Here is a 12,175-nt window from a genome sequence, read left to right as displayed (position 1 = left end):
TCATATCACACTGTAAGAGTTTTTGAACTGCTAAGTTTTTTTTTTGTTTCTTTTCTTAATTAAGGTAATTCTTGCTCTATTCTATCATGTTTTAGTTGTTTTGGACTTTTGGTGACTAGCCTTCCAGTATTGCTGTTGTTCCACAATCTCTGGGTGGCTGTCTAACTTATATTTGCATATTTTTTTAACAGAAAATTGACAAGGAAGTATCTCAAGATCAAAGCCAGTGAGGGAGTTTCTGTTATGGTTATGGCCCTGCAATCTTGAATTGTTTTTTGTTTTCTCTTAGTAGAATGTAACCTTTTACTTTTCCCTTTATTTTTCATCATCTTCCAGCATTGGGTGATGCTCGAATGCATGAATAATATGTCCCAAATACGTTGAAAATGAAAATATGTGCCCGAAATATGAGGATTGTGATTGAAACTTGGATGTATGTGGTTTTGGTTACTCTTGATTTTGAACCGAACTAACTTTAGGTACTTCTGGCTCGCATGGTGTGATCTGGTGCAAGATACATGTGCCACTCGCGCGCGGGTGTAACCCACAATTACTTCGTGAAGAAGGTTGGCACTTGTGTAACTCAAGAACGTACACACTTGCGTATGTACTCTTGAAGTTTTACGGCTTAACTCACTTTGATGATTCCAAAGGGATGCCCACGGATGAAAACTTCTCAATATATAGACTTGGAAGGGCTCTCTAGAAAATTTCATTATTAAATGATTTTTTATAATCTTCCCAACATAAATATAGAATTATTATACATCTACTCTAGAACATTTTTATTTAAAATATTAGACTACAAGTAATTCTTATGGGTGTATCTTAAAATCTTTTAGATTCTTTCAGAACTTTTCCAGTATTATGATTCTAGCAGTGCCAGGAGGATGGTTGGACAGCAATCTTCGATTCATGGTATGTAAATCTTTATATCAATGAAATTTCATATCAAGTCTTCTGGATTGAAAAAATATATATGCAGGGTTTCCCCTAGGGAACACAGATTGGTTTTGGGTTGGTTCCTATAGGAACTCAACCTAGAAGCATCAAAAAAAAAAAAAAAAAAAAAAAAACCAGAGTTACCATTGAGAGCTGTGTACGGTGTCTACTTGATACGTTTTTATTTTATTTTATTTTATTTTTTATTTTTAAGATTAAACACTTTTCCAAAACCTCAATAACAATAACCCTTTCCCTCCTTTTCCGTCGAGATGCTGAAGCTTTGATGACATGGATAACGAAACTCATGTCTCTCTCTCTCTCTTACTCTCAGTTTGGAACGTAAACACCCTAGTCAGGAACTCCATCTACCCCTCTCTCATGGTTTCAAAACTTGTTCGAGATCGAGACGTATCGCCCGAGTCGTCTCGATATCAGGCATGAACGAATAAGACGCACAAGTCAAATTAAGACGCACAAGTCAAATTTTAAAATGAGATTTAACACCTCACGTTCATTTTTAAAAATTTTGGACGAGACATCTTAAACATATCATAAAATTTGTTTGAGACGACTCCGTATCAGGCATGAAAGAGATGAGACATTAAATCAAGTTTTAAAACCATGCTCTCTCTACTTGAAATCTTCTTGTCCACACACCCTCTTTCTCTGCTTGCATGTTGCAGAGAGCTTGTACTTCCGTTAATTGTCATATCTAATTTTCAGTTCAATCATGAAGGATGAAATCATGAAATTAGAATTAATTATTTTACTTCCTACTGGTTCTCATTCTTGGATAATGCGGATGATAAAGAACTTGTTCACTTTGTATTATTGAGTCTATTAGCAAGAAATAAGAACCAGTAGGAGGTCTAAAAAATGCACTGTTTTTTACTTCTGAAAGTGAGGATATTTGGGTCATTTTCATAAGTCTATTAGAGATGACTCAAGTCAATAGACAATTGTCATGAACAAAGGTAGTGTAAAATTAATTACCTATAATTATTTTAAAGACTTACTATTGCCACACCAACTTTTACTAACGTTTTTGGTCATTTACACCGGATAAATGCACCGTATCCGACCCGAATATCCATTTATACCAGTTTAAAACAATAAATTCACAGCGAGGATTGTTCTTCCAGCATCTTAACTAAGAAGCATGTAGTTCATCCGACTTGCAATCAATGCGTTTATTCTTGTAGCGCAAATACAAGTCGAGTCCGATTCGGATTGTACTGAAGAAATTATTCTCGTAGCGCAAATACAAGTCGAGTCCGATTCGGATTGTACTGAAGAATTGTATTAATGACTAGTATTTCATATTCGTGTATATATTTAAGGGGAACTCTCTCCCTCAATCCTTCAAGTTAAGCCTTTGGACTCTGTTCGTTTAAGGGATTTCTCTTCTGGTTCTATCAGAGTACGTTATTTCGTCTATGTAAATTTTCTCGTTTTTTGTTTCTTTTTTGGTTAGGGTTTGTTAATTATTCTCGTTTTTTGTTGTAGATTTTTCTGATTTTGAGTTTAATATGATTTTTTCATTGTTGTTCCCGTGAAGGTGAAGGTGAAGGTGAAGGTGAAGCGTGATTTGTTGAAGAGGAGGTGTTCTTCTGGAGATGAAAAGGTGTACAGAAGAATTTGACGATGACCCTCAATTCAAACTGTCTGTTACGTCTTCTCAAGGTGAAGCGTAAGTACCCTCTCCCTTTCTGTAACTTTTGATTTGAAGTTTTATTATTATTATTATTATAATAATATTTCCTTTAGTACTTTAACTATAAAACCTTTATCCGTGTAAAATACCTCGGTTCAATTCCCACCATCACCATCTTACTGATCTCATTAAAGAACCAAAAAGATTGGCACCTTGTTTTCTTAGAGTAACAATCTTCTTTGAGTCCTGATTTTCTAAAAAAGAAAATCTTCACTCCGTCTATACTCGGCTGACATGGCAATATGTGCAGTTGTATCCCGAGTAAAAAAGATCTATGGTTTTGTGACCTTGCCACGTCAGCCGAGCCGAGTTTAGATCGAGTGAAGACTTTATAGGTAGGTAAGATGTTGACCCTGGTCATGGTATCAACAATCAGACACTAGGTGAAAACTGAAAATTTTGACAAGAAATTTTGGCGGGCCAAAGCCCACAAATTTTGACGGCGCCCGTTGAAATTTTGTATGATCCCCAATTCGACGGCTTAGAGCCATCAAATTTCTCCCTTCCCCCTTTAATTTAATGGTTTCGGTCCATCGAAAAAAAAAATTGACAATAAAAAATTTGATGCCTTGGTCTGTCAAAATTTATGAAATTCGATGGTCTTGGGCCGTCAAATATAGGTTTTTTTTTTCATGTTGTGACATACTTAACCAACTTAGGAAGTTGGCACCTTCTTGGAATCCTAACAGCTTGTTAATCATGTTGTTGGTGTTTTTCTATTATTTCATGGTGATTTGAGCTATATTTGAATTTGTCCAATCAATATAGGGTTTGTTCTTAATTATTGAGTTTTGTTTTTTTTTTGTTTTTTTCTTGAAAATTATCAATATTATTTGTTAGTTTATATATCTTGAATTTAGGTTCGGGTGGGTATTGTTCAATGTTCATCAAATATTAGGGGGGATATTTAATTTAAGAGCAGCTAATATGATATTTTTTGTTTAGGGAGAGTTTGTTTTGGATTAGTAAGCCAAAATTTCATAAGTCATGACTATATTCATTTTCAAACATAGATAAACGCTCTCATCTCTCATTCATGGATACATGAAAAATGGGGTAAATTCGACCCCAATGTTCTTTGAATTTGGTTAAATCCAAGCAAATTCAACCAAATTCTACAGACCTTGGCGTCCAATTTAAACCCCCCATTTTTTTTTCTTGTAGTGGTATATATATAGTCCTTACTAAACCACGCAAATCTTATGTGTCTTGATTGTTCATCGCATACATATATCTAGGGATCCATGCTTATGTAACCCTCGTGTTAATTTGTATGATTGTTTTTTTTTTTTTTCAAGAAAAAATTATGAACATTTAATTTGATTTCTACCTGTGATTTGATTTGTTTGAGATTTTATTTGTAATAAATAATAGTTTATACATGGAAATTGTATGGTGGGTTTATTAGTTTTCACTGTTTATGGTTCCTAAGAGAATTTTTTGAAAATACATAGAACACGTTTTTACCGAAGTATTCTGTTAACTTGTATTGTATTGAAGGTTTCACCTAATCAAAGAAAAAATGAAATTTTATCTCAGTTTCATTGCTAATTGTCTAGAATAGTTTTGTCTAGTTTTCCTTCTAGTGAGAATTACTGAATTGTATTTTTTTGATATTTTTGTTGGTTAATGAAGCTCTGGACAACCCCCAGTCTCTGGAGAAATAAGAGAAGAAGGAACTCAAGCTCTAACAATGAACGATACGCTATCCTATCTCAAGACCATAAAGGGTATATTTCAAGATGAAATGGACAAATATTTAGAATTCCTTCAAGTCATAAAAGATTTCAAGGCTGAAAGGTTTAAGATCATTACTTCTCATTTCAAGTTCCCAAGCAATGCATTTGAAATATTAGAAACACAACAATAATTATTTTTTCCTCTTTTCCCATTTTATATTGCTTGCAGACTTGATCCAACAAATGTTATGGCACAGCTGAAAGAATTGTTCAGAGGACATCGAAACCTTATTTTGGGTTTCAATGTTTTCATGCCCGAAAGTTTCAAGATCATGTTACCACATGAGGCCAATGTGCCTTCACTAAAGAAATCAGTTGATCACGACGAAACATTTAAATTTATATACAAAATAAAGGTAAAGTATTTCACCTCATAGTTGAATTTTGAATATTGAGCTGTGGTGGTTTAGCTTTCAATCGCTTATATTTAATATGTTTTGTATCTACAGACACGGTTCCAAAATGACCAACGTGTGTACTTACGATTCTTAAATACACTAAATCTGAATGTAGAGGAGAAGAAGTTGTCCATCAAGGATGTCTATGAAAAGGTACATTTGCTTTATATATCTTTACCTGACTTTGTCTTTTGTGTTCTTTATGTACTTTCCATTTCTTTATCTTTAGTCATATGGTGAATATTTGTTAAATTTCATCTATACATTCATGTGAAACAATAAATGTAATGTTTAAAAAAAAAAAAAAAAAAAAAAAAAAAAAAAAAAAAAAATGTTGACTAAGTCAACTAAGGTTGACTCAAGTCAAGTCAACTAATGTTGACTCAAGTCAAGTCAAGTCAATTATTGTTGACTAGTCAAACAACTTTGACTAAGTCAAATTGACTAAGATATTTTAAGAAATTCTAAAAGAATTAGAATTTTTGTAATATCTAGATATTTAAAATATCTAGATATTTTGTTTTGAAAATATCAAATGAGATATTAGCTGAATTTTTGTTTGATTGTTTCATTTTTCACAAAGAAAGAAGAGAAAGAAAAGAAGGAAGGGAAAGAAAGAAGGAAAGGAAAAGAAAGAGAAATAAAGAAAAAGGTAGGCCCTTGCAATTATATATAATAGTTTTAGTATATATATATATATATATATATGTAATGCTGATTTTATAGTTGTAAAAAAAATTGGATTTGTTTTGTTTTTAAAAATAATTTTGATTTAGAAATTTTAAAGTTAAAATTGTTTTGTAAACTTTTAACAACATGCATATTATTTATACATATTTATATTATTGTTTTTATGATTTTTAAAGCATACTAGTATTTGGTATTTTGTTTAAAAGGAATTATTACATGTTTATAATTGATTTATACATGTTTTATACGTAAATATACATGCTAAAAACAAAATACAGCAACTATGAAAGTTGCTGTTTTTTTTGTATTAAGTTGACAATATGTATGCTAGATAGGATAAAAAAAAAATGGTTGCTTTATACGTACGTTATACGTGTTTTATACGTACGTTATACGTATTTATACGTATTAAAAATAAAATACAGCAACTATGAAAGTTGCTGTTTTTATATAAAATTTTACTATATATACTTTAAATGAATGCTCAAAATATTGGTTACTTTATACGTATTTTATAAGTACTTTATACGTATTTTATACGTATTTTTGTACTTGTCAAAAAGAAAATACAGCAACTATATAAGTTGCTGTTTTTTTTTTTATACAATATATATTTTGTTCACAATTTTATAAATACAAATGATTTTTAATAAGTAAACTGGTGGACAGTTTACTTTAATAATTTTAGTGATGGATTTTCAAGAAATTTTTCTAATTAAAAGTTGGGTAGAAAAGTAATTTATTAAAATAAATATGAGAACGAGTTCTCAATTGAATGTCGTGCTTTTAAAATATCCAGTTAGTGAGATGCTTCGGCGTATGCCGTATAAGACACGAAAAGGAGAGAAAATATGAAGTGATGCTTCAGTCATAGACTGTGTAAGACACGAATGAGTGAAATGCTTCGACTAAGGGTCGTGTAAGACACGAAAGAAAGAAAAAGAAAAGAGAGATAAGACGGTACATTTAAGAGTGGACTGGGTATTTAAAACACGTGTATGTTTTATTTTTCATTACATTTTGAAAAGAAAATAAATACTTATATGTAGTATTTTAGTGATTTATTAAAGAGATTGTGAAAACCTATAAAGAATAACATGTTGTGATATTTCCGGAATGACGTGTTATTCTAGGATAACAGTTGCGTTGTTTGAGTTCTTATGTATTATGGGATGCATAAGAACACAACATCACAACAGGAATCCGGGAGTTTCTTTTCTATCTTTAATAGAGAACAAGATGTAGATAGTTGTATAATTGATAGAGAATATCGAGGATCACATGCACGCCAGATTGGCATAGATGAAGATGGCTAGTTAATGATCATTAATAGTCTAGAGTAGTCAAGAAAGAATGACCTACTTGATTTGGCCCGTTTCTTAAGGCCTTGGTCAACGGCCAACCTGAGCCGGAAAACAGTTACCCAAATTATGGCAGAGGCTGGCCATAGAATCAGGAACTAACGGTGGGGTTCCACACTGGTGAAGTATTGGAATAATCGTATTTTGACTGAGATGTTCACATCAGTCGTGACCCTCAACTCTCTATTATAGTACTCTATTATTTGATGTTATATTATGAACAATTGTTTTCTTCAGATTTTTAAGTGTTCTAATTTCCTACTAAGTTTTATGACATCGGTGTTCAATTATTTTTAATTGTGTTGAATATCAAATATGCATGATTTATGAATTCTTAGAATGTTTAAACTGCATATAGGATGCTGTTATTTAGAATTGTAAGATTCCCCTATTGGGTAACTCCCCTGTTACTCACCCCTACGACATCAAATTTCAGGCGCACCTGGTTTAGGTGATCCTTCCGAGGAGGCTCAGTGCCAGGGCCTTATAGATGATCAGTCCAAGCTTCCAGGAGTGGAGCATGGGTATTACTAGTTATAAGTCTTAAACTAGAGTTAGGTTTAAGTCTTTAGCTATCGTTTTTGGTTATGTAATTATGAACACTATAGTATGTCATTACTGTTTTATGTATATATGTCAAGTGTTTTTGATGTTTGAGGATACGTGTCTGTTCTGTTGAGAAATGATCAGGTATGACATATAGTTATATTTTTGTCGTTTACGTTTATGAATTGATTATCATGATACGGGTTTTATATCATGCCTCGGGATTCAACTTGGGAATCATGAGGATTCGGGTTGAGTTTTTGGGGCGTGACAATAAATCAATCACAAGTATTACTTACCTTGAACGATGCTAAATCCATCCTTAATCATTGAAATTTTCCGATCAAATAACGAATGCAACCATCAATTCTCCTCTCTCTTAACTTTATTTCTAAAGGGTTTATACATAGATGAAACTGATGGCCAAAATTTTGGAGAGATGGCCAATATGTTTCATGACAAAATCAAGGAAACTGATAAATAATAAAACTCTTTTATTTCCTAGTATAAGTTATAATAGGATATTCATTAAGATTGGAATTTGGAGAATTCAAAGTACTTTTATAACACATGTTAGAAAAATCGTAAATATTCTTCTTGGAATCTCTTGCATTGTTTTGATAATCTGTTTCTATTTCTTTGCAGGTGTGTGGCCTTCTCTCTGACCATCAAGACTTAGTCGATGAGTTCAAACTTTTCCTACCTGATCCTTCACCACCATCCTTAATGGAACAAGTTCCATCAAATAGGAACTCGTCATTTCTGCGTTGTGATAGAAGAACTTCTCCTACGCATACGGTACTTGACCCCATTGAACACCAGGACTGTAACCCCAGTTATCGTTTTCAGCCAAACAATGTAATGCAATCTTCACCTTTGGCTTGTAGTTTTTTCTTAATGATCTTTTAGCCTTTGTGTAGTCATATGGTTGCTCATTCATGCGTATTGCACATTGTAGTGTCCAATATCTAAACCAAGCCATCAGAATACTATTGGTGATGAAGTATTGAACGTTTCTTTGTTACTGGTGACTTCAAGTTCAAGTACTATGGCAAGAAGAAATGATTTCAATTTCAAGCAGAGGGCCATAAGTGAACAAGAAGAAAACCTGTTTACATATGAAGATGATAAGTAAATATATTACTAGAGATGTCCCATAATGATGTTTTTTCTTCTGCCTTTGAGATTTAATTATACGAGATTATTAAAATGATAAATATTTTTTCATATTATGTTTTATCTATTAATTGCCAATGATTAATAGTGCTATTTAATTCTCTTCTATATAACTAATGAAGGGGGAAAAGTTTAGGATACTTTCTTATGTTTTTATGTTGTTTCTTGTTCATAGAAGGAAAACCAGTTTTCACTTATATGTTGTTATTAATGTCAGGTTTGAGCTGGACATGTTATTAAATTTGTTGAAAAAGACACAAAATAAGGTAGTGAAATTGTTGGGAAAGATCAATAATAATATGGTCGTATTAGATAATCAATTTTGTATTGAGCGTCACTTGAAAGGTTCGTACATATATAAATATATTTCAACTCACACTTTGCTATTTAAGCTCAGACATAAGTGTTGTTACTGACTAATTTTTGCTTCTATTTCTTTAGCTCCAATTCTAAAGTGCATTGAACGTTTGTATGGTGACTATGGGCTGGATGTAATTGATATATTACGCGAGAATGTCACTTCTACCTTGAATGTCATATTACCTCGCTTAAAGCAAAAAATAGAGGAATGTTCAAGGTTTCATTCAGATTGTGATAAGGTTTGGAAAGAAGTTTACGCTAAGTACAATTCCAAAGCACTTGATCTCCATAGCTCCAATTTCACGCAACAGGACACAAAGAGATCAAGTACTAATGGTTAGTCAAACATTAGGATATATTTCTGTTCATTGCATTTTAAGTTAAAATTTTTCATTATTATCTTACTCATATAGATTGTATCATTTGAGACATAGTTTCACTTAAATTGACCTCTATGAAAACAGAACATGTACATGAGACAAATATATATTTTAGTTGATGTTTTTCATTATTTTATTTTAAAATTTAAAAAGTGAAATACTTAGTACCCTTGTCTTTTATGAATAATTGAACTAATGATGTGAAAATCGGTAAGAAGTCTTTGATATGCTTTTTAAACTTAAACGACGATTAAGTAATTTCAAAGGATCCAACGAGCGAATTAGAAAATAACAATATAGACAATGGGAATAGCTTAGTTAGCATTATTTAATTTATGGGGATAAAGGGAAATGTCCTTAATTGACATTGTCAACTTTTTTTTTTTTCAAAACTAATGGATTATTCTCGTTTTTTTTTTTTTCATATAGATTCACTGGCCGAGGTCAAAGAAATCAATGAGAATGATGATGTGCGACAATTGGATGAAGTTATGATCAAAGAAATCAACGAGAACGATGGAAAGGATGAGGATGTACGACAATTGGATGAAATTATGATAAAAGAAATCAACTAGAACGATGGAAAGGACGAGGATGTGCTTATTAAAGTTTCTACAGGAAACCAACAACCTTTAACTGATTTAGATATTCATGAAGACTTGTGAGGCGAGGTTGGTGCAATTATAGGAAAGTTGGATAAAGTTATAATTTAATTTAATTGGTAATATTTCTTGGAGCCCATGCTGAGATTGCTCCTATACCACAGGGGCTGTGTTAGTGACTTGAAGATTTAAACGTTATAAATCTTTTTTTTTTTTTGTGATAGGTGGGTGACAAATCTTTCATTAGGTTACATGACCCATTTATTCTTTCATAAGATTTATTTCAAATCTTCCTAATATATTTATGTGATTCTTGTTTGTGAGAGTGATTGATAAGTTGTGTCCCAAGTCTTTGTTGCATTTTAGCTTTTATCTTATGTTTTCTTATATAATTAAAAATTAAAAAAAAAATTTCAGCCTTTTTTCTTGCAAAAAATCATATCTTTGTACGAGATTTTATGATAATTTATTTATGACTAATGATAATCTAACTCAAAAATTCACTCGGGCTTGGTTGATGTGGCAAATGCACAAAGTCGCAGATCTTTTTTCTTGTTATCCCGAAGAAAAAGATCTATGGTTTTGTGCACTTGCCACGTTGACCGAGTGAAAATTTTCGAGTGGGCATATTGTGACTCTTTATTTATGGGGAATTGCAAACCATCACCTCTGAAATAGCAAAATCCTGGATTTTTAGTTTTTTATTTTTTTATTTTGGCATTTTTAGGGTACTAAACAAAATCAAATCCACTAATGAAATCAAACCATTTACCAATTTTTTAGAAGGAAAGACAAAAAGGAACTTATAGAGTTGTGCACATAACCATATATGCTTTTCACTCGTATATCAAGGAAACACATATATGGTCATCACATCAATACAGTGTGAAACACAGTGAAAAACATAGTTCCCCTAGGATTTTTTGAACTTAATCCTCAACTTACGATACTATTTTTAGTAGCAATGCATAATTTGTTAAGTAGTGGCATTGCTCAGACAGCTTGACAATATGTTCTTGACTGATCATAGAGCTTCATTAATAAAGCAATAGTAAATTTATTAAAAGTAACTAAATGGATATTTTAAGTAATCATATTACTTTGTGATATTTATGAAAAAGTGATTAACTATTGAAGAAATTTACGATTCCGGCTCATTGTTAATATTAATTATCAAAATGTGAACGATAACAAATTCGGAGGTTTTTAAAGTGACTATTTCACAGGTTTGAAGTGACAGTTTCATTTTAAACTTGCAAAATAGTCACTTTGTTTTGAAAATTTTTTTTAACGAAAACGTAATTGTTCACATTTTGATAATTAAAATGAAAAGTGACCAGAATCGTAAATAACTCATTTTCAACCTAAGAAATAGTAATTCACCCTTTTTTTTTTTTTTTTAACTTTTATTGGCTATGTGAAAATTGAAGTAAAATATAAATAATTAGCAGTTCAAAGAGATCTGGATAAAATTTCAAGAAAAAAATATCTGGAGAATGAATGATATAAATCAAATAAGACAATGAAGGATGAAAGGGATATAACAATCAGTAAAAGATAAATCATAAATTATAGATGTTAATCCCATTACCATTCTTGTCGATTGAACATAGAAATCCTAATAATTCATTCTTCCCTAAACCCTAGCATGACTCAATAAGATTATATGAAAATTGTAAGAGTCGTGTTGGAGTGAAACAGGATTTACTGCGATTCTCACAATTCTAACGTGGAGATGTGCACATAATTATAAATGGTTTTTACTCGTATCACGAGGAAACACATCTACAGTTATGTGCCCAACCCACGTCAACATTCGTGAAATTGTAAAGTAAGCAACTGTGTGTTTTGCTTTGATTAGGATAACTTTTGTAAGAGTGGTTTTTTTGGCTCACATAATACTCAATGATTGTCACGTCAAAGCATATAGTAGTTTCATAAATGACAATGGTACTTTTGTAAATTAGGGATGATACACGGGGATAATGTGATTGGTGGATCCCATATTTCTGTGAGCTTTGTCAGTAAAATTAGTGTAATGATTTTCTAACTCAACTCTTATAGAATAACTTAAAAACTCACTGACGTGGCATGTGCAAGAACAATAGATTTTTTTCTTGGGATACACAATTGTATACTAACATAGCATGTGCAAGAATCGTAGGTTTTTTCCCTCGAGATACACAACTACACATCCCCATAAACATGTGTAGTTGTGTATCCTGAGGGAAAAAATCTATGGTTCTTGCAGAAGCTATGTCTTT

At 31.8% G+C, this 12,175-nt stretch overlaps 1 protein-coding gene across 8 annotated transcripts; it reads left to right on the top strand.

Moving 5' to 3' along the window:
- The first annotated feature begins 225 nt into the window (after positions 1 to 225).
- LOC147401156 (paired amphipathic helix protein Sin3-like 5) lies at positions 226 to 10,234 on the top strand. Of its 8 annotated transcripts, none has more exons than XM_086442328.1 (11): positions 226 to 566; positions 853 to 918; positions 2,504 to 2,635; positions 4,295 to 4,459; positions 4,568 to 4,754; positions 4,848 to 4,949; positions 8,039 to 8,251; positions 8,352 to 8,524; positions 8,787 to 8,914; positions 9,011 to 9,265; positions 9,739 to 10,234. In XM_086442328.1, the coding sequence occupies exons 3-11, from the start codon at positions 2,562 to 2,564 to the stop codon at positions 9,882 to 9,884; spliced, it is 1,443 nt and encodes a 480-aa protein (XP_086298454.1). In that variant the 5' UTR covers positions 226 to 566; positions 853 to 918; positions 2,504 to 2,561; the 3' UTR covers positions 9,885 to 10,234. The 8 variants fall into 8 exon arrangements, with proteins under 8 accessions (XP_086298454.1, XP_086298453.1, XP_086298457.1 ...); XM_086442327.1 differs by having other exon boundaries at positions 843 to 918; XM_086442331.1 differs by having other exon boundaries at positions 226 to 918; positions 2,504 to 2,628; positions 4,295 to 4,389.
- The last annotated feature ends 1,941 nt before the right edge of the window (positions 10,235 to 12,175 follow it).

This window comes from Akebia trifoliata, chromosome 5 (assembly GCF_017979445.1).
Source record: "Akebia trifoliata isolate Shusen 1 chromosome 5, ASM1797944v1, whole genome shotgun sequence".
Taxonomy (NCBI): Eukaryota; Viridiplantae; Streptophyta; class Magnoliopsida; order Ranunculales; family Lardizabalaceae; genus Akebia; species Akebia trifoliata.
The sequence above is the reverse complement of the archived record's forward strand: the minus strand, read 5'-3'. Positions and strand labels throughout refer to the sequence as shown.